This window comes from Selaginella moellendorffii, unplaced genomic scaffold (assembly GCF_000143415.4).
Source record: "Selaginella moellendorffii unplaced genomic scaffold, v1.0 SELMOscaffold_39, whole genome shotgun sequence".
Lineage (NCBI taxonomy): Eukaryota > Viridiplantae > Streptophyta > Lycopodiopsida > Selaginellales > Selaginellaceae > Selaginella > Selaginella moellendorffii.
The window spans coordinates 1447356-1468809 of record NW_003314300.1 but is presented as its reverse complement, the minus strand read 5'-3'; the positions used below and the strand labels follow the sequence as shown (position 1 = coordinate 1468809).

General features: G+C 46.4%; 6 protein-coding genes across 10 annotated transcripts; 2 read left to right on the top strand and 4 right to left on the bottom strand.

Annotated features, from left to right (window-relative positions):
• Nucleotides 1-4489: 4489 nt before the first annotated feature.
• On the bottom strand, nucleotides 4490-5203 carry LOC9659602. Its single transcript, XM_024684046.1, has 2 exons — nucleotides 4895-5203; nucleotides 4490-4838 (listed from the first exon to the last, which is right to left on the bottom strand). Exons 1-2 carry the CDS (start codon nucleotides 5196-5198, stop codon nucleotides 4588-4590), a joined length of 555 nt encoding a protein of 184 aa, XP_024539814.1. The 5' UTR covers nucleotides 5199-5203; the 3' UTR covers nucleotides 4490-4587.
• A 528-nt stretch (nucleotides 5204-5731) lies between these two features.
• On the bottom strand, nucleotides 5732-12017 carry LOC9660132 (DExH-box ATP-dependent RNA helicase DExH7, chloroplastic). Of its 3 annotated transcripts, XM_024684038.1 has the most exons (35): nucleotides 11762-12017; nucleotides 11607-11709; nucleotides 11375-11553; nucleotides 11285-11326; nucleotides 11205-11237; nucleotides 11007-11157; nucleotides 10567-10961; nucleotides 10295-10516; nucleotides 10117-10231; nucleotides 9886-10059; nucleotides 9769-9836; nucleotides 9596-9718; nucleotides 9460-9546; nucleotides 9297-9397; nucleotides 9193-9250; nucleotides 9077-9142; nucleotides 8943-9025; nucleotides 8707-8887; nucleotides 8505-8660; nucleotides 8354-8455; nucleotides 8144-8296; nucleotides 7983-8087; nucleotides 7793-7933; nucleotides 7654-7743; nucleotides 7552-7608; nucleotides 7420-7503; nucleotides 7269-7367; nucleotides 7082-7216; nucleotides 6964-7034; nucleotides 6855-6909; nucleotides 6720-6809; nucleotides 6454-6669; nucleotides 6293-6385; nucleotides 6115-6237; nucleotides 5732-6027 (listed from the first exon to the last, which is right to left on the bottom strand). In XM_024684038.1, the coding sequence occupies exons 1-35, from the start codon at nucleotides 11990-11992 to the stop codon at nucleotides 5956-5958; spliced, it is 4254 nt and encodes a 1417-aa protein (XP_024539806.1). In that variant the 5' UTR covers nucleotides 11993-12017; the 3' UTR covers nucleotides 5732-5955. The 3 variants fall into 3 exon arrangements, with proteins under 3 accessions (XP_024539806.1, XP_024539805.1, XP_024539807.1); XM_024684037.1 differs by having other exon boundaries at nucleotides 6720-6909; XM_024684039.1 differs by lacking the exon at nucleotides 11762-12017 and having other exon boundaries at nucleotides 6720-6909; nucleotides 11375-11539; nucleotides 11607-11688.
• Nucleotides 12018-12064: 47 nt separating this feature from the next.
• Nucleotides 12065-13596, top strand: LOC9659601. 2 transcript variants are annotated; one of them, XM_024684043.1, is made up of 8 exons: nucleotides 12065-12158; nucleotides 12243-12309; nucleotides 12374-12584; nucleotides 12674-12753; nucleotides 12807-12882; nucleotides 12955-13107; nucleotides 13211-13392; nucleotides 13459-13596. In XM_024684043.1, exons 1-7 carry the CDS (start codon nucleotides 12101-12103, stop codon nucleotides 13346-13348), a joined length of 783 nt encoding a protein of 260 aa, XP_024539811.1. In that variant the 5' UTR covers nucleotides 12065-12100; the 3' UTR covers nucleotides 13349-13392; nucleotides 13459-13596. The 2 variants fall into 2 exon arrangements, with proteins under 2 accessions (XP_024539811.1, XP_002979096.2); XM_002979050.2 differs by lacking the exon at nucleotides 13459-13596 and having other exon boundaries at nucleotides 13211-13411.
• Nucleotides 13597-13709: 113 nt separating this feature from the next.
• LOC9659600 (probable cinnamyl alcohol dehydrogenase 7/8) lies at nucleotides 13710-15607 on the bottom strand. Its single transcript, XM_002978930.2, has 6 exons — nucleotides 15466-15607; nucleotides 15278-15391; nucleotides 14980-15207; nucleotides 14408-14693; nucleotides 14151-14304; nucleotides 13710-14081 (listed from the first exon to the last, which is right to left on the bottom strand). The coding sequence occupies exons 1-6, from the start codon at nucleotides 15552-15554 to the stop codon at nucleotides 13879-13881; spliced, it is 1074 nt and encodes a 357-aa protein (XP_002978976.1). The 5' UTR covers nucleotides 15555-15607; the 3' UTR covers nucleotides 13710-13878.
• A 1729-nt stretch (nucleotides 15608-17336) lies between these two features.
• Nucleotides 17337-18602, top strand: LOC9659599 (translocon-associated protein subunit beta). Its single transcript, XM_024684044.1, has 6 exons — nucleotides 17337-17563; nucleotides 17753-17851; nucleotides 17908-18016; nucleotides 18112-18183; nucleotides 18275-18280; nucleotides 18337-18602. The coding sequence occupies exons 1-6, from the start codon at nucleotides 17388-17390 to the stop codon at nucleotides 18451-18453; spliced, it is 579 nt and encodes a 192-aa protein (XP_024539812.1). The 5' UTR covers nucleotides 17337-17387; the 3' UTR covers nucleotides 18454-18602.
• Nucleotides 18559-21435, bottom strand: LOC112349503 (pentatricopeptide repeat-containing protein At3g62890-like). 2 transcript variants are annotated; one of them, XM_024684040.1, is made up of 3 exons: nucleotides 21323-21435; nucleotides 18766-20900; nucleotides 18559-18687 (listed from the first exon to the last, which is right to left on the bottom strand). In XM_024684040.1, the coding sequence occupies exons 1-2, from the start codon at nucleotides 21360-21362 to the stop codon at nucleotides 18796-18798; spliced, it is 2145 nt and encodes a 714-aa protein (XP_024539808.1). In that variant the 5' UTR covers nucleotides 21363-21435; the 3' UTR covers nucleotides 18559-18687; nucleotides 18766-18795. The 2 variants fall into 2 exon arrangements, with proteins under 2 accessions (XP_024539808.1, XP_024539809.1); XM_024684041.1 differs by having other exon boundaries at nucleotides 18770-20900.
• Between the last annotated feature and the right edge of the window lie 19 nt (nucleotides 21436-21454).

Here is a 21454-nt window from a genome sequence, read left to right as displayed (position 1 = left end):
ATTACTCTACCATGAAAATAAATGATAAGAAGTAAAAAAAAAGAGAAGAAAATGAAAAATTATTTAAAGAATAAAGATTTAAATGATGCAAAAGTTATATCTAAACCAAAAACATAAATCCAAGCACTTTTCAAGGATAATCAGAACTACCTTTCATTTCCACCAATGTGAATGCATAAAATATAAAAATCTGCATATTTGATTATATAGAAGCGAGTGATTTGAATTAAAACCAATCAGATTGACTACTAAAATCCCACACACTAATAATAGTATACAACATCATAGCCATAGTACGTCACACATTACTATAATAACATATTTTATTTCTAAATTTTTAACTTTTTAAAAGTTTGACTTTTATTACACATTTAGTTTTACTATTATTATTTCAAAATAACTGTAATATTAACTTTCTAGTAATGGATAATAACTATATAAACGCTCAAAAGACAAGTTTGTTCATTTATAATTTTTTAGCCTCAATCTTTTTAGTGCATGAATGATAAGTAAAAGAAAATATCTTACATTTTCTTATTAAATAAACGAGTTTACTTTTTTCCACAAAATTCTTTTAAAGAAGAGATCTAGTTAGAGGCAAAGAGAGGAATCAAAAGAAAAATATGGGAGAGATGCTATCTCAGCTTGATACCTGGTGTTGGACTCTCCGAAGAGAAGTGCAAAGCGAGAGAACAGTTGTGTCTCGCAAATAAACCTCCACCTCAATAAAGAAACAATGTGTGATCTCTGCAAGTCTTTGAGTCTATCTCTTGACGTAAACCCAGAACTTAATCTGCATCGATCCACTGCAGATTCTTTTTCGACGCCTGTTGGCATGTCCCGCCTTGACACTTTCCTCCATCATTGGGATAGAATCCCGCAAAGAACAGCCTGCCAGAAACTTACAGATCTTATAAAACTCCCTCCGTCCTCGAATCCATGCCCACTCCACCACCCCTTGGCCTCCTGCTTCTCCTCAGCGCCCTTGATTCCCTCCCACAAGTCTGGCTGAACGGGAAGCCAGGCACCGCCGGGAGCAGTCCAATCCTTCAAGTTCTTCCAAGCAATTTAAGGCATGTTCCCGAAAGATGAACATACTTTCAATCGTGATTCGAAACGTTCTTTTCTTTTGCCTGCCCTTCCAATTTCATCACAAATTTCGTGTGGCTATGGCGGGCTATGTGGGGAGATTTGATAATCCGCAATAGTTCGTGCAATCTCTTGCTCCTCTCAATGATCGGACGTAGAATTCATAGGCCCTAAATGTGTAACTTCAGACCACTATTTTATCCATGTAATGTCTTGCTGGTAAAATCACACCAGGAAAAGGCTTGTTGTGTGATCATCACTTTATTGCATTTCATCCATAGTGTTTCTTCCTCCTCACTTGCTCCATCCAATATCAATGATTGTTACACTGGGAGAGAGACAGCCTGATGGAGCAACCGAAAAGGAGAAGCCCAAAGAGAGAGGTCTCGCAAATAGACCGACCTTCTTTCCACCTGCGATGGAGGAGCAATGCATGATCTTGTCACAGAGAAAAAGGAGAGGGACTTTACCTTTTCGAGGAAATGCTGAAACTCTTTCACTCTGGCGGATTCTTTTCCGAGGCCACACCGTTGATTCAGGGCGTTGGTGACACTCTTCTCCATCATCGTTGCCACACAGAAGAATGTTAGCCTGCCAGAAATTTAGAGCTTATGGAAGGAAAATGGTGCTATTAGAAGCTCGTCCTTGGCCCAACATGCTAACAGCAGTGACCTCAAGGTCTAGGCATGACATGAAAGCTGGAAAGCAAGCAAAGAAAGGTTGAAAGCTGGAACCTTGGAAATGAAGCCAATGTCTCTGAGAAGCTTGGCAAACTACAGTCGCATTTCGATGCCAGTTTATCAATTTTCCTTAAACGATTCGAGCTAGTTGAGCACGGGCATACTTAAAAAGCTCGCATCACAAAACTGTCTTGCAGCCCTTGCTCCTCCCTGCAAGAGGAGACGTAGAACGCTAAACCCTGAGAAATGAGCCGTGCACCATACATCATCATCTACATGGAAGTAAGGTTAGTTCAATGAGAAACAACCGGTTTAGCAGTGTTGCTAGCTTGCCAATGTGTATGTCCATTGGGAGTGCTGCTAAATGACTGCCTAATGGAAAATAACGTTACTTCCATGTAGATGCTCACGGAAGAAGAATATCTAGATATTCTTCTTGTGTGAGCGCTCCATACATGCTTAAAAGTATGAGAGATTTGTGTACCTCGCGAAGAATGGACAGTGCACTCTCCACAGCTTCGGTCTTGCATGGATCCAACGCCTGTTGTGACATTACATAAGATTCTTCTGTGAAAGCAACGACGCATACCTTCTCAAGTTCTCCACCAGAAAGAAGCTTGATTTGCAAACAGAGTTCTACCAAAGGAGCACGGAGCATCTCCGGCAGCTGAAGTACTCGAATCAAAGAACAGAGTCAAAGAAAAACTCCATCACCTGAAATGAACACATGAGTTCATTGAAACGATTCTCTGTGTACAAACAGTAGCAGTTCCCAACTTTCACTCGTCCGGCTCGTCCTCTGCGCTGCCGCACATTTGTTTGTGATATCCATGAGCTTCTCAAATATCTGATAATGCATACAAATGAGACGGGATATCCTGGTGCCCTTTTAGTGTTTCTTCCGGTAAGTCCACCTGGTTTCTTACCATTCTTTGCTGTTTTGATGATAGGGAATGCCTAAAATACTTCAGTTATTCGATCGTTTAATGGTACCCAAAACACTCAATGGTGATTGGCTTTCAGTTCTGCAAGTTACCATCTGTCATTCTAGATTATTGGCCACAAACAATTGCAGAAACAAGTAGATTGTCGAAAGCACAAAGAAAATACCCACATGCCCAGTGCTAAGCATCTTGAAAAGGAAATTTTAGACCTAATGCAGATAAAATCAGAGAGAGAGAGATAACACCATACCAGACTTTTCCGAGTGTTTTCAGAATAGTTGCGATAAAGTGATTCTTTATAGAGAGGATTGACTGATCTGTTCATCACCCCATCCCAATCTTGCCGTCCTCTATTCTTGTCACACATTTTGAGAGGCCCTCTGCAGAATAAGATTAGCCAAACACTGCTTACATTGTTTTTATGAACCTTATCATGTGATGAATAATTTTGCAATGCTGCTAGATGACAAATAGAAGGTCTGCAGAGGATAAGTGCGGCCCGTGGCAGCCACCACAGGACTAGAAAATGTCTCTAACATAAGAATCACTTTTAAGTGGGTTCATTTTGTCCTTGTTTCTCTTTGCCACTAAGTCTCGCAACAGACTGATTAAAAAATCACCCCACACAGGTTTAACAATGAGGAACATCCACGTACCAAAACCGTCCGTTCGTAACAACCTGGGTCACTCTAAGAAAGCTTAGGAATTCCCCATGAACGACGCAAACGTACCGCAAGCCTCCGAAGCAATATGCCAGAAGAAAAAGTGTGTGTCATCAGTCCTGAAAGGGATGTCGTTCCAGGCCAATTCATATCAAACAAAGTTACCATGAAGCATCCAAACGAACTTGATATCTGCTTCCCCGTAAAAGAACGCATTTATGAGTTCTGTAGATTAACAAGAACCCAAAACCTTACAGCAATTCGACGAGGTTGTGTGCAGACGATCTTACATGAGCTACCTTGACCGGCAGCGATCATATCATCCAAGATCACCTGCACCAAAGGAAACATGAAAACAAATCCGCGAGCTGCAGCTGGTTTCGCTGCGGCGCTCAGCTATAGGATTGATCCCTACACAGCCAGGCGGGACTGAATTGGGAGAAGACTCCATTGTTCTTGAAGCCTTTGAAGCTGCGGCGATCTGAAATCTCCTGAGATTGGCACCAGATTTGTGTTCGAGCAGTGGCGCTGTTGTGCTTCGCGCTGTGATCTTGTTGTCCCAGAAATGCGAATGCTGGCATTGTGCTCCAAGTGAGGGGTGAGCCAGGCTCACCTCCGAGAGCTCTAGGATTTTTTTTGTTCACGTCTTCATACTGTAAATTTTTTGGGCTCGGCGGGCCTCCACGTGGCAAAGGAGCTCGTGCGGCTCGTGATGGTCAAGAAGTAGAGGATGGCAGTGCCGTTGATTACGATATGTTCACTCGGATTGGCCTTGGCATTGATCCTGCTCGATGATGCTATAGAGTCTTGCGGCCACGACTGCTTCTTCGCAAGAATGTGGGCGACTTGTGTGTCAGCTCCACCACAATAGTTTCCATTAAGTGGCAATGGAGTTGCTTCTCGCTCTGGATTTATGGGGAGTGGAGCTTGGGCACAAACATATCATGAAGAGAGAAGTTTCATGCTCTTTGGAAGACCGTGTAAACAGCTAATGAATGAATATTGCCCTTACTTCATTCATTCATATATTATTTACAATGGTCTTACACAACCTCCCATGAGCATGATTCAAGTATGCAACTGTCCTCTTCCCTTGGGCTGGGCGTGGGGTCGATCTTCCTGCCGTGCCGGTGAGTGTTATGTTCTATCTGTTACTACTAAATAATAAATAATATACTAGTAATAGTACTCTTCATCTGAGGTCACAGGCGATCAAATAGCTTTACGACTCTCCTGGCTTAAACGCATTACAGTATAGTCTTCGTGCCCCCATTTATCAATCCAGTATTGGATGTTATGCTCACGGGTAGTGAATGGCAAAGCCCCTGAAAAGATTGGCCTCATATAAACTGTGTCCATGACCACCTCTTCTTTGTTATAAGGGTTGACACGGATCCTGCGACAACTGGCTTGCCTCCAGCCAAATGGTCCATTCCCAATCACCTGGAACTTATGTTTTTCACCTAAAATAATGTCCATTTGTGAGGTACTTAGATTGATTGCAAGGAATAGAATATACCTGGAAAAATCTTAACGTAGCCTTCATCTCTTAACTTGTCCTGGAAGAAGATGACAGTGCTCAATGCCCAACCAGCTGCAGTACTAGCATATGAAATCCCAGAAATGGTTGCAGCTGCTGAAGTAATTGCAAGGAGTGCTGCAGTGGAGAGCCCAACCACTTCTACAACTCCATTTGCTACTAGAACGGCTACCAAAGGAGATGCTGCTCCAGCAGTGGCAACTATGGTGGAGATCACAGCAAAGGCTGTTACTACCCACTTGGCATATTTGAAGAAAATTTTGTCTTCCTCCACTTGGACCATGTAGACATCTGACGTGTTGTTGTAGATCTCAATGTAGGAAGGAAGGAAGAGAGCCATGTTTAAAAATGAGGTCGGCTGTTGGAGAATCGTTTGTGAATTGCTTCGCCATGGTCTGGTCTTTATATTGGTTCAATCGATTGACAGAGAAAATGTGGAGGTCCCTGACAATATATAACCCTACAAGATGGAATCTCTTTCTAAAGTAAAGCATTTCCTAGAGGTCCCATACCACTTGCAGCAAATATACATGTTGATATCACAGACGATTTGGAAGGATGGAGAGCCTATCCACACATTGCGGAGTGAACTTTATTCTCCCATTATTATTATAATAATCAAAAATTTCATATGAGTAATACTATTAAACTTTATTCAATAAAGTGGTATGTAAATTAGTGCATAATTGTTACTGTGTATGCCCAAAAAAGGGCCATAGATAGTCCGGACGATTCTGGAATCATGGTGGAGGATTAAAAAAAACAAGGGAATACAAACTGGCTCTAATTAAGAAAATATCTTAAATTTAAGCTGTAATTAATTAATTAATCAATTCTGCTAATTGATATGGTCGAGGAACCAAAAAAGATTGTGGAGAAGAAGCATCAAAAGGTTCTTTCCTGGATGACTGGATAAAGATAGAGCTCAGGATTTAAACCCTTACATGCGAATATTTCTATCTCAGAACTACCTGGTAAAAGGAGGGTCTAAACTTTGTTCCTTTTGTTTATAATTCGAGTTTAGTTATAATTAAACCTGATCACTGCTCCACTAAAACGAGAAGTTTGAGCACCGAGTTTACTACTTCTTTTCCACGAGCTGATGACAATCCCTGCAAAGAAAGAGATCTAGTGATCGTAAGATAGAGGAATCAAAAGGACAATGTGGAAAAAAGCTAGAAGCATCAAAAGGTTCTTTCCTGAGGTGATTTGGTCAGCTCGCTGAGTAGCAAATCCAGTGAAGACCGCAGCTCTTTGAAGAGCACAGCAGTTCGCGCTGGAACGTCGATCTTCATCCAGTCATCAACAGTCGCATATCCAACCTGTGATTTAAACCCAGTAAGAGATTACATGCGAATATTTCCATCCCTGCAATACCTGGTGTTGGACTTTGATGGAGCCACCAAAGAGGAGAAGCGCAAAGGGAGAGAGAACAGTTGTGTCTCGCAAATAAACTCTACTTGTTTCCACCTGCAATGAAGAAGCAATGCGTGATCTTGTCACGGAGAAATTGGACAAAAAAAAGGGGAGGGACTTGCCTTTTCGTGGAACACCAAGAACGGGTGCTGAAACTCTTTCACTTTAGAGTTTATGGAGGAAGGATGAACGTAGACTTCACGGCGGCCATCGGTCCACCGCGGATTCTTTTCCGACGCCAGGCCAGCGCGTTGATTGAGGGCGTTTGCGTGTCCCGCCTTGACACTTTCCTCCATCATCGTTGCCACATTGGGATAGAGTCCCGCACAAAGAACAGCCTGCCAAAAACTTCCAGAGCTTATGGAAAAAGAAATGGTGCTACTAGAACCTTGATGACTGATGCAGATTGAGCATTCTGGTTGAACGGCTGGTTTATCTCGTCCAGGCACTTATCAATGTCCGCAGCCCGGTTATCGCCCTGAGAAAACGAGTTGCAATGATAAGAAACTTGAAAAGCCGGAACCTTGGAAATGAAGCCAATGTCTTTCAGAAGCTTGGCAAACTGCAGTCGCATTTCCCTGCACAAAACGATGCCAGTAGTTTATCAATTTTTCTTAAAAGATTAGAGCTACCTCAGCATGTTTAGCACGGGCATACTTAAAAAGCTCGCATCACAAAACTGTCTTGCAGCCCTTGCGCCTCCCTGTAAGCAAGTCTGATGAGACAAAGGAAGATTTAGAAAGCTAAAACCTGAGTAACCAGCCGTCTCCAGTTTTCATAAGCCGCTACAATGACCAGGTGATCAGACTGTCTACCAGACGCGATAGTACTTTTCTCCGCTGCTGAGTCACCAAATGCGTGTTTAGCTCGTTCAGCAGCATCTCTCTGTGCGTGGAGGGGGTCAGCTGGCATACAAATGATTTGTGGAATGGATTACCTGACCAAGAGGGGCGACGAAAGGTGACTTGTGACTCAAATAAGCAGCTATGGTTAAAACTGGACTTAGACAGCCAAGGAGTGCGCCATACAGCAACATCTACATGGAAGTAAAGTTAGTTCAGTGAGAAACGACGTAACAGTGCTGCTACCTTGCCAATGTGTACGTCTACCGGGAGTGCTGCTAAATGACTGCCTAGTGGAGTAAGATATTCTTCTTCGGTGAGCGCTCCAACCTGCGTATCAGATCAATACATGCTTAAAAATATGAGACATTCGTCTACCTCACGAAGAATGGACAGTGCACTTTCGACAGCTTCAGTCTTGGGTGGATCCAAAGCCTGTTGGCACCAGATTAGGTTGTTCTGTAAATGAACGACACATACCTTCTCAAGAAATGAAGCCACGTTTTCCACAGAAAGAAGCTTGATTTGCAAACAGAGTTCCACCAAAGGAACACGGAGCATCTCCGGCAGCTGAAGTGCTCGCATCAAATAACAGAGGGTCAAAGAAAAATTGCATTACCTGAAATGGACGCATAAGTTTATCGAAACGACTCTCTGTGTAGAAACAGTAGCAGTTCCCAGCTTTCACTCGTCCGGCTCGTCCTCTGCGCTGCCGCGCATTTGCTTGTGATATCCAGGCCTCCATCATGCGCGACATTCTCTACAAATGCTATATCAGTATGAGACTTATCACTGGTGCCAGGTATTACCCGTCGGGGTTCAAAACGATTTTCTTTGTGCTTTCCACAATCTATGACGTGAACAACGTCTTCAATTGTCACACTTGTTTCTGCAATATTCGTGGCCAGTACAATCTACAATGCAATTGTTAGAATGACACGGTAACTTGCAGGACAAAACGGTTTCTTACTTTGCGAATTCCACGTGGAGGCACTTGAAAAACTTTTCGCTGGTCTGCTGGAGCAACCGAGGAATGCAACGGCAAAAGCCACTCTGCTGCAGGACCACTGAATGTTTTCAGTACCATTAAACGATCAAGTAACTGAAGTATTTCAGGCATTCCCTATCATCAAAACAACAAAGAATAAATTAGAGACGGTAAGAAACCAGGTGGACTCACCGGAAGAAACACTAAAAGGGCACCAGGATCTCCCGTCTCATTTATATGCATGATCAGATCTTCGAGAAGCTCATAATCAATCACGTCCTCATTGACGTTCGCCTAATGCAGGTAAAATCAGAGAGAGAGATAGAGAGAACAAACACCATACCAGATTTTTCCGAGTGTTTTCGGAATACTTGCGATAAAGTGATTCTTCGTAGAGGGGATTGACCGGCCTGCTTTCAAGTATCTGGTCATCACCCCATCCCATGCGGGCCAAATCTTGCCGTCCTCTATTCTTGTCAACCACATTTTGAGAGGCCCTCTGCAGAATAAGATTAGCCAAACACTGCTTACACTGTTTTATGAACCTTATCATGTGATGAATAATTCTGCAATGCTGCTGGATTATCAGATGAGAGACGATATTCCAGTTGCTCGTATATATCCTCCAAGTAGAAGGTCTGCACAGGATAAGTGCGCCCTGTGGCAACCACCACAGGACAACCTCCAAAGTACTGAGAAAATCTGTCAGCATCCAGTGTCGCAGACCTGCATCAAGAGAAAAAAGAATGTTAATGTCTCTAATGACGCAGTGTACACTAACATAAGGATCACTTTAAGTGGGTTCATTTTGTCCTCGTTTCTCTTTGCCACTAAGTCTCGCAACAGACTGATTAAAAAATCACCCTGAAACCAAAACACAGCTATCACAATGAGGAACTTCCATAAGACACGTACCAAAACCGTCCGTTCGTGCACCTCGTCGACAACAACGTGTGAAACATCACAAAGGTCTGGGTCACTCTAGAACTCTTAACGGAGTTAGAAACTCCCCATGAACGACGCAGACTTACCGCAAGCCGCCGAAGCAATATACCCGTTGTGCAAAAGAAAAGGCGTGTGTCATCAGTCCTGAAAGGCATGTCGTTCCAGCAGAAATCATATCAAACAAAGTTACCATGAGGCATCCAGACGAACTTGATATCCCACTGTACTTCCTGCTTCCCCGGGTCCTGCCTCGCATCGCTCACTTGCCACTCGTTCAGAAACGGAAATAGCCTGGTAAACAAACACAAACGCATTTATCAGCTCTATAGCTTAACAAGAACACAAAACCTTACAGCAATTCGACGAGGTTGTGTGCAGATGATTTTACATGAGCTACCGTGACCAGCAGCGATCATATCATCCAAGATGTACTGTGGCACCTGTACCAAAAAGGCATAAACTCTTTATCTTACAAATTGAAGTCATTACCTGAGTGGTTTTCCCACTTCCCGTTTCACCGCTCACTACGAGAACATTGCTCGTAACCAAGTGTTGGAGAATTGTTTCTTTAACTGACGCTATAGGTAGTGAATGACGCGCAGACAGCATTGCCTTTCACCACAGAACCAATTTCATTGAGGCACATAAACAGCTACCTGTACCTGATATTTTTTGTCTTTCAATTTTCTTTCCTGAATGAGCTTCAGATGACTGCTGACAGCGTCATGATCTGCAAGGACTCGCGCGTTAGCCAGATCCTCTTGGTAACATGGACTTACTTGTCTGCCTGAAACTCTTGCGCTCACGAACGATGACAGGCGGTTGGAAAGGTTTTGAAGTGCTCTCCGGAGTACGTACAGCCTCGTCAGGAGAAACTCTTGGTCTTTCAGACTCAAGAAGAGAGCTGATAAAATCATCTCTAGTTTCAGTGCTGCCTTCCGTTGCCATTTTCCCTGCACATAAAACGTAGATATAATTCACGGAAATGGAAGGACATAAGAAACTTGCACCTTGCTCATGCCAACGTAGCCACATTGATCGAAAAGGTTCTACCAACTCAAGGTAGATAGGTGCTTCGGGAAATAATGAAAACAAGCTCCAAGTGGCCACAGCATCTTGTGCCTCCTGAACGAGACAGCGAACACCATAAATAGTTGCAGGTCTACTGAGAAGAAGTGAAAAACAAACCGAAACTGTGCTGAAAAGATCCGCGTCTGGAAAACTAAACGTTACTGGACCGCCGCCTTTCTTTTGTTTTCCACGTCCCACTCTTGGACGGAATACCGTTATCGCATAGTTGTAAGCACCTTGTTGAGCAGCAAGCTTTTCAAACTTAGGAGCTTCCCATCCATTTTTCTGGCAATATTGTTGAAGAATTGCTCGTGGAAATTTCTGTGGTTCATTAACTGCCTTTAACAGAGAAACACCGTGAGTAAAAAAAGGAGAACGTATGTTCTTACCTTTTTACGTTTGCTTTTGTCACCACGGGAGTCTTTCATTCCCCAGGGTTTGATCTCCTCTTTCTTTTGCAATTTGAGCAGCGTCTGAGGAATGCTCACAGCTTGCGCAGATTCTTCGTCAAACATTCCACCTAGATTTTCCTCGTCTTCCACAGCTTTATCATCAGAATGTTCCGTCAGCTGTTGCTTATTCTCAGAATCACGGCCAGCGTCCACAAGCGAGCTTTCTTGATCAATAGTAGCAATCGGAGCAACTTGATCCTCGCTCGGTTGAACACTTGCAGCCGCTTGATCCTCGCTCGGTTGGCCAACTGAAGTCACTTCATCCTCGATCGGTTGATCACTTGAAGCCGTTCGAGCCTCCACAGAAGAAACTAAATCGTCTTCATTTAGCCCTGAGAGGAAGATCGTCAGCAGTATTCGTGCGTAAAACCTCATACCAAGTGAAAGCATTTTCTCCTTGAGATCTCTAATGGTCTTCCCTGCCTCGCTCTGACGTTGCTTGTCTCCTCTCGCCTTGGCTTCTGATGCAGCTTGTTTTGCAGATACAAATGCCAGTGCAATTTTCTCTGCTGAATCAAGTGGATCGTTCTACGTGATAAATATATTAGACGCTGTTACACGTAAAAAGCACTTACTCTATGTCGGGAAAACTTGCCATCCACGCGCTCCTGTTCTTTCAACAATTAGAAAGACAGGCAAAACACTCAAGAAGTACCTCCCAGTCTGAAAGATCGCTCTGACTGTCGTCTTCTTTCTCCTGAAGTCACAGCTTAAACGCATTCACAAAAACGATCTCTTAACGTACCTCCTCTTGTTGAGCAACATATTGCCGTATCCAATCTTTGTCAGCATCGTTCTCTGAGGTTTTTCGCTTCTCCTTCGCATTAAGTTGCAAGAGATCTGTAAAATCGCTCTTTTCTCTGATGCTTTCGGAGGATTTACTTGAATCGCCTTGAGATGATGCCAAAACCTGGATAGAACCCCCTGGAGAAAACGCATTTAGCTCGACAAGGCAAAGAAAATTTGAAAGGCTCGACCTTTATCATCTACAGAGAATCCGGTACTAAACTTTAGAGGCAGCTCATTCGGGTGAATATTAAGACAAAGCCAATCCAATGCGGTCTCCAATGTAACGTTGCTCTGGAAAAGGTCACAAATTTTCAGAAAAAATTGAAAAGTTTTCTCAGCTTACCAGCGGAATGGCGGCTAGAGCAAGCTCGATCTGCTCAGCAGTGAATCCCTCATTCCCTAGACTATCATAAATCTTCCTCAGCTTCTTCACAGCCTGCTTCTTATCGACGATCTCGCCGCCGCTGGAGCTTGATTTCGAGGCGACATTACCGACGATCCGAGAGAGCGCCTTCTCTTCCTCTGCAGACAAACGCACCAGTGCCACGCCTCTCTGCTTAGGCGCCATTGGCATAAACCCTAAAACTCACTCGAAATATTTGCTGGGGAAGAGTATCGAACGCACGACCAGTGGAGCACAGTGATTTTGTTTTTTAGGTCGCGGGAGGACGAGGAGGGAGAGATGGCGAGCTCTTTCCTCGCGACGCCATCGCGGCATCTCGTCTGCTCTAACCTATCGGGTAAGCAAGATTTCTCTCGCCGCATTTGCAATCCTCCGTCGATCGTTCGATCGCTTCGCTTGAAATAAGAGCAATATTTCGCAGCGCGAGGAGTTAAATCTCTTAGAACAGGAATCCAAGCTCGTCCTCTGCACAATCTAAGCAATCTAAGGTAGGATTTTTCTTCGATTTCTAAGGACTAAGAGCTTGATCTTTTTCTTTGTTCGTTCTTCTAGTTCTACATGGAAGAAAAACGTAGACAAGGCACAATGGAAGGCTGTTTTACAAGAGGACGCTCCCTACGCAGTGGCAATCGGTGCTTGTGTTTTGAGCTCTTTGGTTCTACCAAGTGGACAAACCAAGCCCGATGGCAGTGTTTTTGGTCCAGACGACGTTCGCTACGCAGCAATGGGGATTATAAGTTTCATTCCTTTGTTCGACTGGCTGGTAATCTCTTTTGTTCGTTCTTTGTTTTTCTTTATCGAACTTAGGAAGTTCTTCTTTTCTTACTATGAACTTAACTGTCTTGTTACTAGGCATGGGTATTTGCGTGGCTTGATACAAGCAAACGAAAATATCTCATCTTCTCGATAGTTTATCTTGCTCCCTACCTCAAGTGAGAACCTATCCTTAGTTTACTTCGCTGACTTGTGATTGAAAACGATGCAGGAGTGGGATGTCTTTGTCGACAGATGATAGCTGGTTACCCTTAGCTAGTGTACTCGCATGTATACTCCATGTCCAGGTCAGTCGGCTGTCGTTTTTATCCTTTCTTTTTTGACAAAAGAGCTTGATATTTTCTCTCCATGGGCTCCAGCTTGAGATTGCTGTGAACAACCAAAGCTTGGAAGAAGCGCAAATAAAGGAGAACATCACAAGGATGCTGTTTGAGAAAACCAGAATAAAAGAGCTGCGGGACCGGGGCACTGGACTTCTCTCGAGGCTACAAAATCTCGCCGAGCAATCCGCCGTAAGAACTTTTCAGAAGCTAGTCACAAAAATGTCTTCTGCTTCTTCTTTTGTTCTAAATTCTCTTCGCCTTGCCTAAACAACATCTTGCTCGTCACTTGCAGCATGCGGAAAAGCCAGAAGACTTCGAACATGAAGCTACAAACAACGAGTTTGAGACATGGGACGAGAAGTTCTTGCACAAGATAAAGAAGAACAAGAGAGACGAGGTCGTAGACAGCAGTGAAAAGGCCAAAGAATGAGTGTAGCTACCGACACACGACACACGACTGCGAATATAAATAAGGTATACCTTTCAGCTTTCATCACTGGGCCCTGAATCTTTTAGTGTAACGCACTTTGCTCCACTCAGAAGCGAGCGTGAGCGCATGATCGCCTTTCAGAACGGGTCCTCAAGGTACGAACTAGTTTTCATTATCTTTGCATTTTGCGTGGTTAAGGTCTAGTTTGGAGGAGTCGTGCTTTCGTGGCTTGACTGAGACGTGCTGTCATTTTCCAACAAAGAGTGTTGGGTTGTCTTCACACCTTCCCGTCCTGTGACTCTGCTTGTGTGCCGCTCACCAGCCTGTGGATATTGACTCTTTTTTTCTTTAATTCCTTGAATTCCAGACTAGTTTCTTGGATTTATTCCAAACAGATCGATCGATGTACAGTAAGATACTATAACTCGGTCGTCGTTGAATTGAAACACCACCCTCTTGTTTCCTTGTCCATGGTAACTGTGTGTATGTGTGTGTGTGTATCTCTGTTTTCATTCTTTGTGTGACTGTTTTCACGCGCTCTTGTTCGACTTTTCTACGTCTATCACGAATCGGTATCTGACGTCGTTCTTTTCCAGCCGCTTCATCGCCTCGTTGATGTAGTCGAAAGTTACCGTCTCGATCATACACTCGATCTTCTTCTCGGCGCTAAACTCCAGCATCTCTTGCGTCTCCTTCATGCTGCCGATAAAGCTCCCGGCGATCATACGTCGTCCTGGACACAAAAGCCACAAGTAAGTTTCTTGTCTCTCTCAAACCATTTAAACTTTTCTCTCGTTCTTACCCAGGAGGATATTAGGAGCCACGAACTGTAGAGGTGCCGGAGCAACTCCAAGGAGAATGAACTTGCCATTCATTCCCAACAGAGGCAAGTACATATCCAGCGGATGAGGAGCTGGAATGGTGTCGAGGATATAATCCAGGGATTGAGCAGCAGCCTGATCGTAAATACAAACATCCAGAGAAAGAGGTAAGCATCAAAGACAGGGAAGCAGCAGAGACAAGAAAAGAATTCGAGCCAGACGAGACGAGAAAACTTACTGCCATTTGCTCCGGATCAGTGCTGACCAAGAAGTCGTCCGCTCCCAGAACTTCTCGGGCCTCCTTCTCTTTGCTGCGAGAAGTGCTAATGACCGTAACGTGGAGGCCGAATGCCTTGGCGAACTTGACTCCCATATGCCCGACACCGCCGAGACCGAGGATACCACACTTCTTTCCAGGCTCGGTCATTCCAAAGTGCTTCATCGGGCTGTAGACCGTGATCCCGGCACAGAGAAGCGGAGCTGCGGCGTCGAGTGCCAGTCCCTCTGGAATGGTCACCACGAATCTGGAAAGAAAAGATGGCTCCTGGTCAGGAACGAGAAGAGTTCGCAGGAAAAAGCTATGGAGCTCAAGAACAGTGAAAGAGACAGGGGATGAAAGTGGAGACGAGAATATGGATCTCGACATGAAGAACTTTTGGGAAAACTTGGCAGCGGCGACGTGCCAAGAACTTGGAAGACTTTCGAGCGAATCTTTGTCACTTAGAACTTTGTCGGAGGAAACTTGGAGAACTCTTTCGCTGGAAAAGCCTGGGAAGAACTTGGAAGGAAAAGGAGGGATTATCTTCTTGCCTTTGATCGACAACCATGATATCGGCAAATCCACCCTGAGTTGGCTCGCCATCGGGGAAGACATCGTTGTAGGTCCATCGCTTTTTCGAGCAGTACTGCTCCATATCCCCGGTGCAAGCATTGCAATCCTGGCAAGAACCAACGATGCATCCAACGCCGACGCAATCGCCCACCTTGAATCTCTCCACGCCGGCACCGACTTTCGTCACGGTTCCCACCACTTCGTGCCTGGAATCAAACCCAATTCCATCGATCGATCAGTTCTCGCAAGGAATTCGATAGAAAGAGGATTTCATACCCGGCAACCATTGGGTATCGCGACATTCCATAGTCGTTCTTGAGCTGGTGGAGATCGGTGTGGCAGATTCCACAGTAGAGTACTTTAATCTCCACGTTATCGGGATCCACTTCCCTGCAAGAGCACGAAATTCTCATCTCGCCAATTCGATCCACTCGCGCTCGACAGGGAAATGGAAGGAAGAAAACCTGAGAGGGAATTCGTATGGCGAGAGAATGCCGGAGCCGTCGTGCGCGGCCCATCCGTGCGCTGTTCTTGGCGATTCTAGGCTGCCCATCTCCTCTCTCTCTCTCTCGGGATTATTCTTCTCGCTCGCCCCCCCAGCCGAAAGCTTTTATAGTGTTGTCCAAGGGCGCATCCTGGCCGTCGGCCTCCCACGCATCGCCACCGTTGATAATGGTTTCGGTCAAAGTGCCGTCACCTACCAATCTTAAGCATATTTTTTAGTGTGAAACGAGGCCTAAATAATAAGCTGTCAAGACGTTGTCAAATGTCAACTTTTCTTGCTAAAGAGAAAGTTTACTTAGGGTTTGGGCAAAATTTTTAAAAGCATATTCTTGATAATATTCGCTAAGAAACCCTAAAATCAAATTGTCTCTTAAAAAGAAGAACCCTAAACTCCTTTTTGCCCGTTTCACTTCTTTCGCTTCTTGGGAGGCTCCTCGTCTTCGTCATTGTTATCTTCCTCGTCTTCTTCGTCTTCCTCGTCATCTTCCTCCTCCTCGTAGGGCTCATCCCCATCGTCCTCCTCCACTTCTTCTTCCTCGTCCTCTTCTCCTTCCTCTTCCTCGTAGCTTGGATCGTCGCCCCCTCCGGCTTCCTCCTCGCCATCGCCGCCGCCGCCGCCGCCGCCATCCTCGTCGTCGTCGTTCTTGCCACCGTCGTCCACGTCCGAGCTCTCGCGCCCGCCATTGTCTTCGTCCTCGTCGCTGTGATCGTCCTCGTCGTCCTTTTGGGTCACCTCACACTCGGATCCAGTCTATGAACCGATCAAAGTTAAATCAAATCGAGAGCCCGATACTGTGGATTACCTGTTCTTCTCCATCGTTGTCCTCCGTTAGCTTCGATGATGAAAGAGATGGTTCCTCCTGGGAAGAATCAAAGAAGAAATCGTTGTTAAATCGCTAAAGAACTCAAGGATAGATGGATAGACTGATACCTCGGATATGTCTGGACCCATGCTAGTATCGTCATCTGGAAAGAAAGGCATAAAAAATTCTCATGGTCACAGTTTCTTATGTAAGAACGATCATAGAAACCAAAGCTTTGATCTATTCTATCAAACTCACCTGGAAGCGAGGAGAAGATTGCCGCTGGAAAACTGGAAAAGAATCGTTTAGAGAAGATCTGGGAAGAAGAAATTACAGTACCTTGTTCCATCGATGCCTCGGAGCTCCAGAAGCCTCTTTCCAACCAGCGCCATGGAAACGAATCGCTGCTAGAAGAACACAAAAGAGAGATCTAAGGAAGGAATGTTTTTCTTTCTGGCCTGCAAAGAACCGGGATCGTCAGGAGAGAAACAGTCTTTCAATTCAAGCGCCATTCAGCAAGGAAACACGAAGCCACGAAGAGGAACAAAGACGACGAGGAACAAAGAGAAGACGAAGAGTAGCAATCCAGTGTAGCCATAGCCGCCGAAGCAAAACCCTCACTAAACCCTACCACTCGCGGCCTCCCGAGCTGCCAAATGCGAGGAAAAAACCGAGATCTAACGCGCGGATGGGGAGAAAAGGGAGGATTTGAGCTACAAGGCCCGCGACGCCATAGCCGGGAGGAGGAAGACGAAGCTGCCCGCGCTGCCCGTAAAATAAAAGAACCCGTCAAAAATCTCCTCCCACGCCCTGGGCTGCCCGAGCGGGCACAAACATTAACGTTGGTAACTGACACGTGTCAGCCAGATGCGCGGATGGGCAGATCGCAGCCGTCCGTGTCTCCAAGTATCTAAAATCGGAGTCCGGGAAAATTGGAGGGGTGTTTTATTTAAGATTAAACATAAAATAGACTTAACGGAAGCCCAATCCTGAGCGTTGAATAGCGAACGGCTGGGATCCCGGCAGTTCTTAGGGCTCCGAGAGAGTTTAGGGGTTTGTTGACTGTGACGAGCTAAGCTATGGCTGGAGCGGCGCTCGTCTTCGCATTCGTGGCGCTACTCGGCGCCGTGGGAGCGCTCGCGGATGCCGGCAGTGGTGCGTTCCTTCTCCTGCACAAGGAGGTGCAGATCAAGCGATTGAAGCCTGGATCGGAGCGCATCACTGTCTCGCTCGTCGTTCACAACGCGGGATCCACGTAAGTAAGAAAAATCTTGAGCTAGGTTGGAGGAATCGGCCTGGGATTGCTCGACTTTGAGCAATATTTTCGATCTGGCTGGATTGAATTGCATGACTTTGTTGCTTTCTTGCACTGATTGATAGAAATTCTCTGCCCTGGGATAGAGTTTGATCGCTATCCAAATTCTTACGATTGGAATGTTTGCAGCACAGCGTATGATGTGAGCTTGATCGACGATTCGTGGCCCAGTTCTTACTTCAATGTCGTGTCCGGGGACACATCCACAGCATGGGAGAAGCTAGAAGTGTAAGTTTCAATGGTTTTTCTTGGAAGTCTTTTGTGGAACTTACACTGTTTTGCAGTGGAAAGTCCCTGCAGCATTCGTTTGTCTTGGAGCCCAAAACCAAGGGTTCGTTCCAAGCCGCTCCCGCGGTCGTGAAGTATCGCGTGGCGGCCAAATCAGCGCTACAGGTACGTGTTCTAGAGATGATAACTTCGAGAGCATTCGTTGTCTTGGAATTTTCGTCGTCGTGATGGTTTGTACATTGTGATGATCAATCAATCAGGAAGCATGGTCTACTCCACTGCCGCCGCTGGACACTCTCTCCGACAAACCAAGTGGGATCAAATACGATTTCGTAAGTTTTTAAAGCTTTTCTGGTCCTCGTCCTCTGCTACTAAAGTACTGCTTACTTGCGATTGTCTCCCGTACAACAATCTCACACGCAGATCAAGGTAGATTTCTTCCGTTCCTCTGGAGCTTTTCTAACACCTTACTTCTTCCCGTCCAGAACATCGCGTTGAAATACGGCCCTCTTGTGTCGGTGCTTTCCATCGTGGGGATCTTCGTGTACCTGATGGTGGCTCCTTCCAGCTCCAAAAAGCCCAAGAGCAAGAAGCGCCGGTAAGAAAACAAGTATGAGGAAAATCTCAAAACTCTCAGTAGCAAGCACCATCACATCCTCTCGGGAAAACTCAAGCTCTTGAGCGTTTTGACATGAGCGACCATCAACTTACCTGAAAAAACACCACTTTGAATTTAAGTCCTGTTTTCCTACACAGTACTATAACTAGCTAAAGTCTCTCTATGAAAGCTCTCTATCACTGGCCAGTTTATTGCGAGCTAGCGCAGAATTGCCTTACTGCGAAACAAAAAGACGCGAAGTTAGAAGAAAGCGAATGAATATGTCAAGAACAACGAAGAAAAGAGAGACTTTTACCTACAGTCTTGGACGAAGTTGATCCATGGATCACCAGTAGTCACCGCAGGAGCACGTCCCATCCTTGGCAAAGTGGTGGAACCGCCGGTTATCTCGCACGATGATCTCTCGTTGCATAACCTTGGCGTAGAGCTTGGACGCGGTGTGGCAGTCTCCACACACTCGCAAGTTCTTGATCACTCTCAGTGGCTGCCCCGGCGGCGTGTTCATGTGTCCGTAAGCCATCGCCAGCCTCTCGCTGTGGTACCACAGCAGCCTCTCCTTCTTGTCCTCTGGAACGTCGTGAAGAACGTATCTCGTGTCGGGGATGTATCCATCCTTCTTGATCAGCGCGGTGATCCTGTCCACCTCGGCGTAAATCTCCCTCGTGTGCGGGTGCGAGCGATCGCCGGCCACGAACCCATGCACCGTGTTCTTGATGCTGATCATACTCTTGCCGGGCTCTTTCTTGATCCCCCTGTCCGTCATGAGCTTCCTCACGCGCTTGGCCTCCTCCCATCTCGCCGCCACCCTGTGAGCTCCGGTTCCCAGCGGATCAAGCTTGTTGTTGATCTTCATGATGATCTCGCCCACGCGCTGCGTCCGCGGAGCATCGTTCTGGGACTTGCAGCACTCGAGCAGCGCGAACCAGATGATCTCGTTCACCTGGAGCGGCACCATCCGGATCAGGTCTTCGGCCTCCTGGAGGTAGCCTTTCCTCGCAACCGTGTCCACCAGAGCGACGTAGTGCTCCATCTCCGGGACCAGTCCATAGTCGAACTTCATGTCCTTGAAGTAGCGGCCAGCTTCCTGGAGGTGACCACCGTAAGCACACGCCGTGAGGATGTCCACGAACGTAACTTTGTCCGGCATCACCCCGTCCTGCTGCATCATCCTGGCCAGCTTGAGCGCTCGATCGCTCTCGTCCTTCATTCCCAGGATTCCAATCATCGCGGACCAGGCCGCGACGTCGTGCTCTTCCGATGATTCAAACGCCAACTTGGTCTCGTCCAGGCAGTCGCAGCGAGAGTACATGTTAACCATCGCGTTCTTCACGAAGATGTCCTCGTGCTTGTCGTACTCCATAGCCGTGTAGTGCAGAGCTTTGCCTTCTTCCACCTCTCGCGCTCCGGCACAGGCCGTGAGGCCATAGCCGAGAGCGAACACGTCAGGCTCCACCCCCTTTTCCAGCATGTCGTGAGCAATGTCGATCGCGTCCCTATACTGGTTGAGAGCCAGGTATCCCTTCATCATTGCCGAGAACACGGACACCTTCTTGTCCTCGATCGCGTCGTAGCACACCCGAGCAAGGATCATACTTCCAAACTTCTCCGCGAACATGTTGATGATCGCGGTCCCGACTTTGGCGCTCAGCCCAATCTTCTCCTCGACTAGCCTCTGGAGCTTCTTGGCTTCATCCACTGTAATGTTCCTGGATTTCTGAGCGACGAGAACGTAAGTATCCTCGTCCGGCGGCGCTCCTTCCTTGGCCATCACATCTAAGATCTGGAGCACCGCGTTATACTTCCCGAGCCGGCAGTAGGCCTCGAGCATCGTCGTCCAAGCCTTCACGTCTGGATTCTCGATCTTGTCGAAAGCATTGCATGCCTCCTGGATGCTGCCAACTTTTGCATACATTCTCATCACCGCAAACTTGACTTCTGGATCCGAGTCGAAACCACCATCGACGAGGAGCGAGTGGACTTTTCTCGCCTCCGCGCCATCACCCAGTCCCACCGCAGCTTCCATTGCAGCGAGCAGAGAAGCCTTGTCCGGAACCACGGACTCTCTCCTCATGTAGTAGAAGAGGTCGAGAGTGTCAACGTATTCCTGGTGCTCGGTGCAAGCTGCTAGAATCTGTGCCCAGGCCGCAACGTCCTTGTTGGGAAGTTTTAAGAACGCGTCGATCTTACTTCCAAGTTCTGCAAGCTTGCGACCCGCGGGCTCCTCGGAGATGTGCCGGGGGATGATGAAGAACTTCCCCCACATCCCCGGAGGAATGGGAGCCGTGTGTGGAGTGTAAACTGGCGGCGGCACTCCACTGACTTGCCTGACGGTCGGCAAGGGCGGAGGAGTGTAGGCTGGAACAGCCACGGCGCTGGCCTGCCTGATCGTCTGCTGGAATGGAGATTGGACTTGCATACACTGGCGCCATCCTGGAAAATCCAAACGAAGAACACCAACGTTTAGAACTTGAAAAATCTAGAGAACTTCTAGAAGATGGTAGCACAGAATCAAAATGGTAGAGCAAGCAAACGAAATCAAAACGGGCAAGCAAAGGAAATCAAAATGGTAGAGCACGCAAGGAAATCAAAGTGGTAGAGCAAGCAAAGGAAATCAAAATAGTAGAGCAAGCAAAGGAAATCCGTGTGCCCACGGTAAGAAACGCTAGAAATGGAAGATCTACAAGCAAATGCTGCTTCATTCCGCTAGAATGCGACACTGGCCATCCTCTAGACCTCGAAATCCATGCCAATCGACCCTGGCAGCAGCAGGCATTGCCCGCACCGCCTATTTCCATCACAATCCCGGCAAGAAAACCTGGATAATGCGCTACAAGCTCTAGCGGCGCACATACCTCGCAAGCCAGCCCTGATCGCGCCGCGCGCCTGCCTCATTGCCCGGGCGCCCTCTCTCGCGACTAAAACCCTCGCCTAAAACCCTGGAACGCGGCGTTTTAGGGTTTATGCGATAAAGATATACCCTAGGT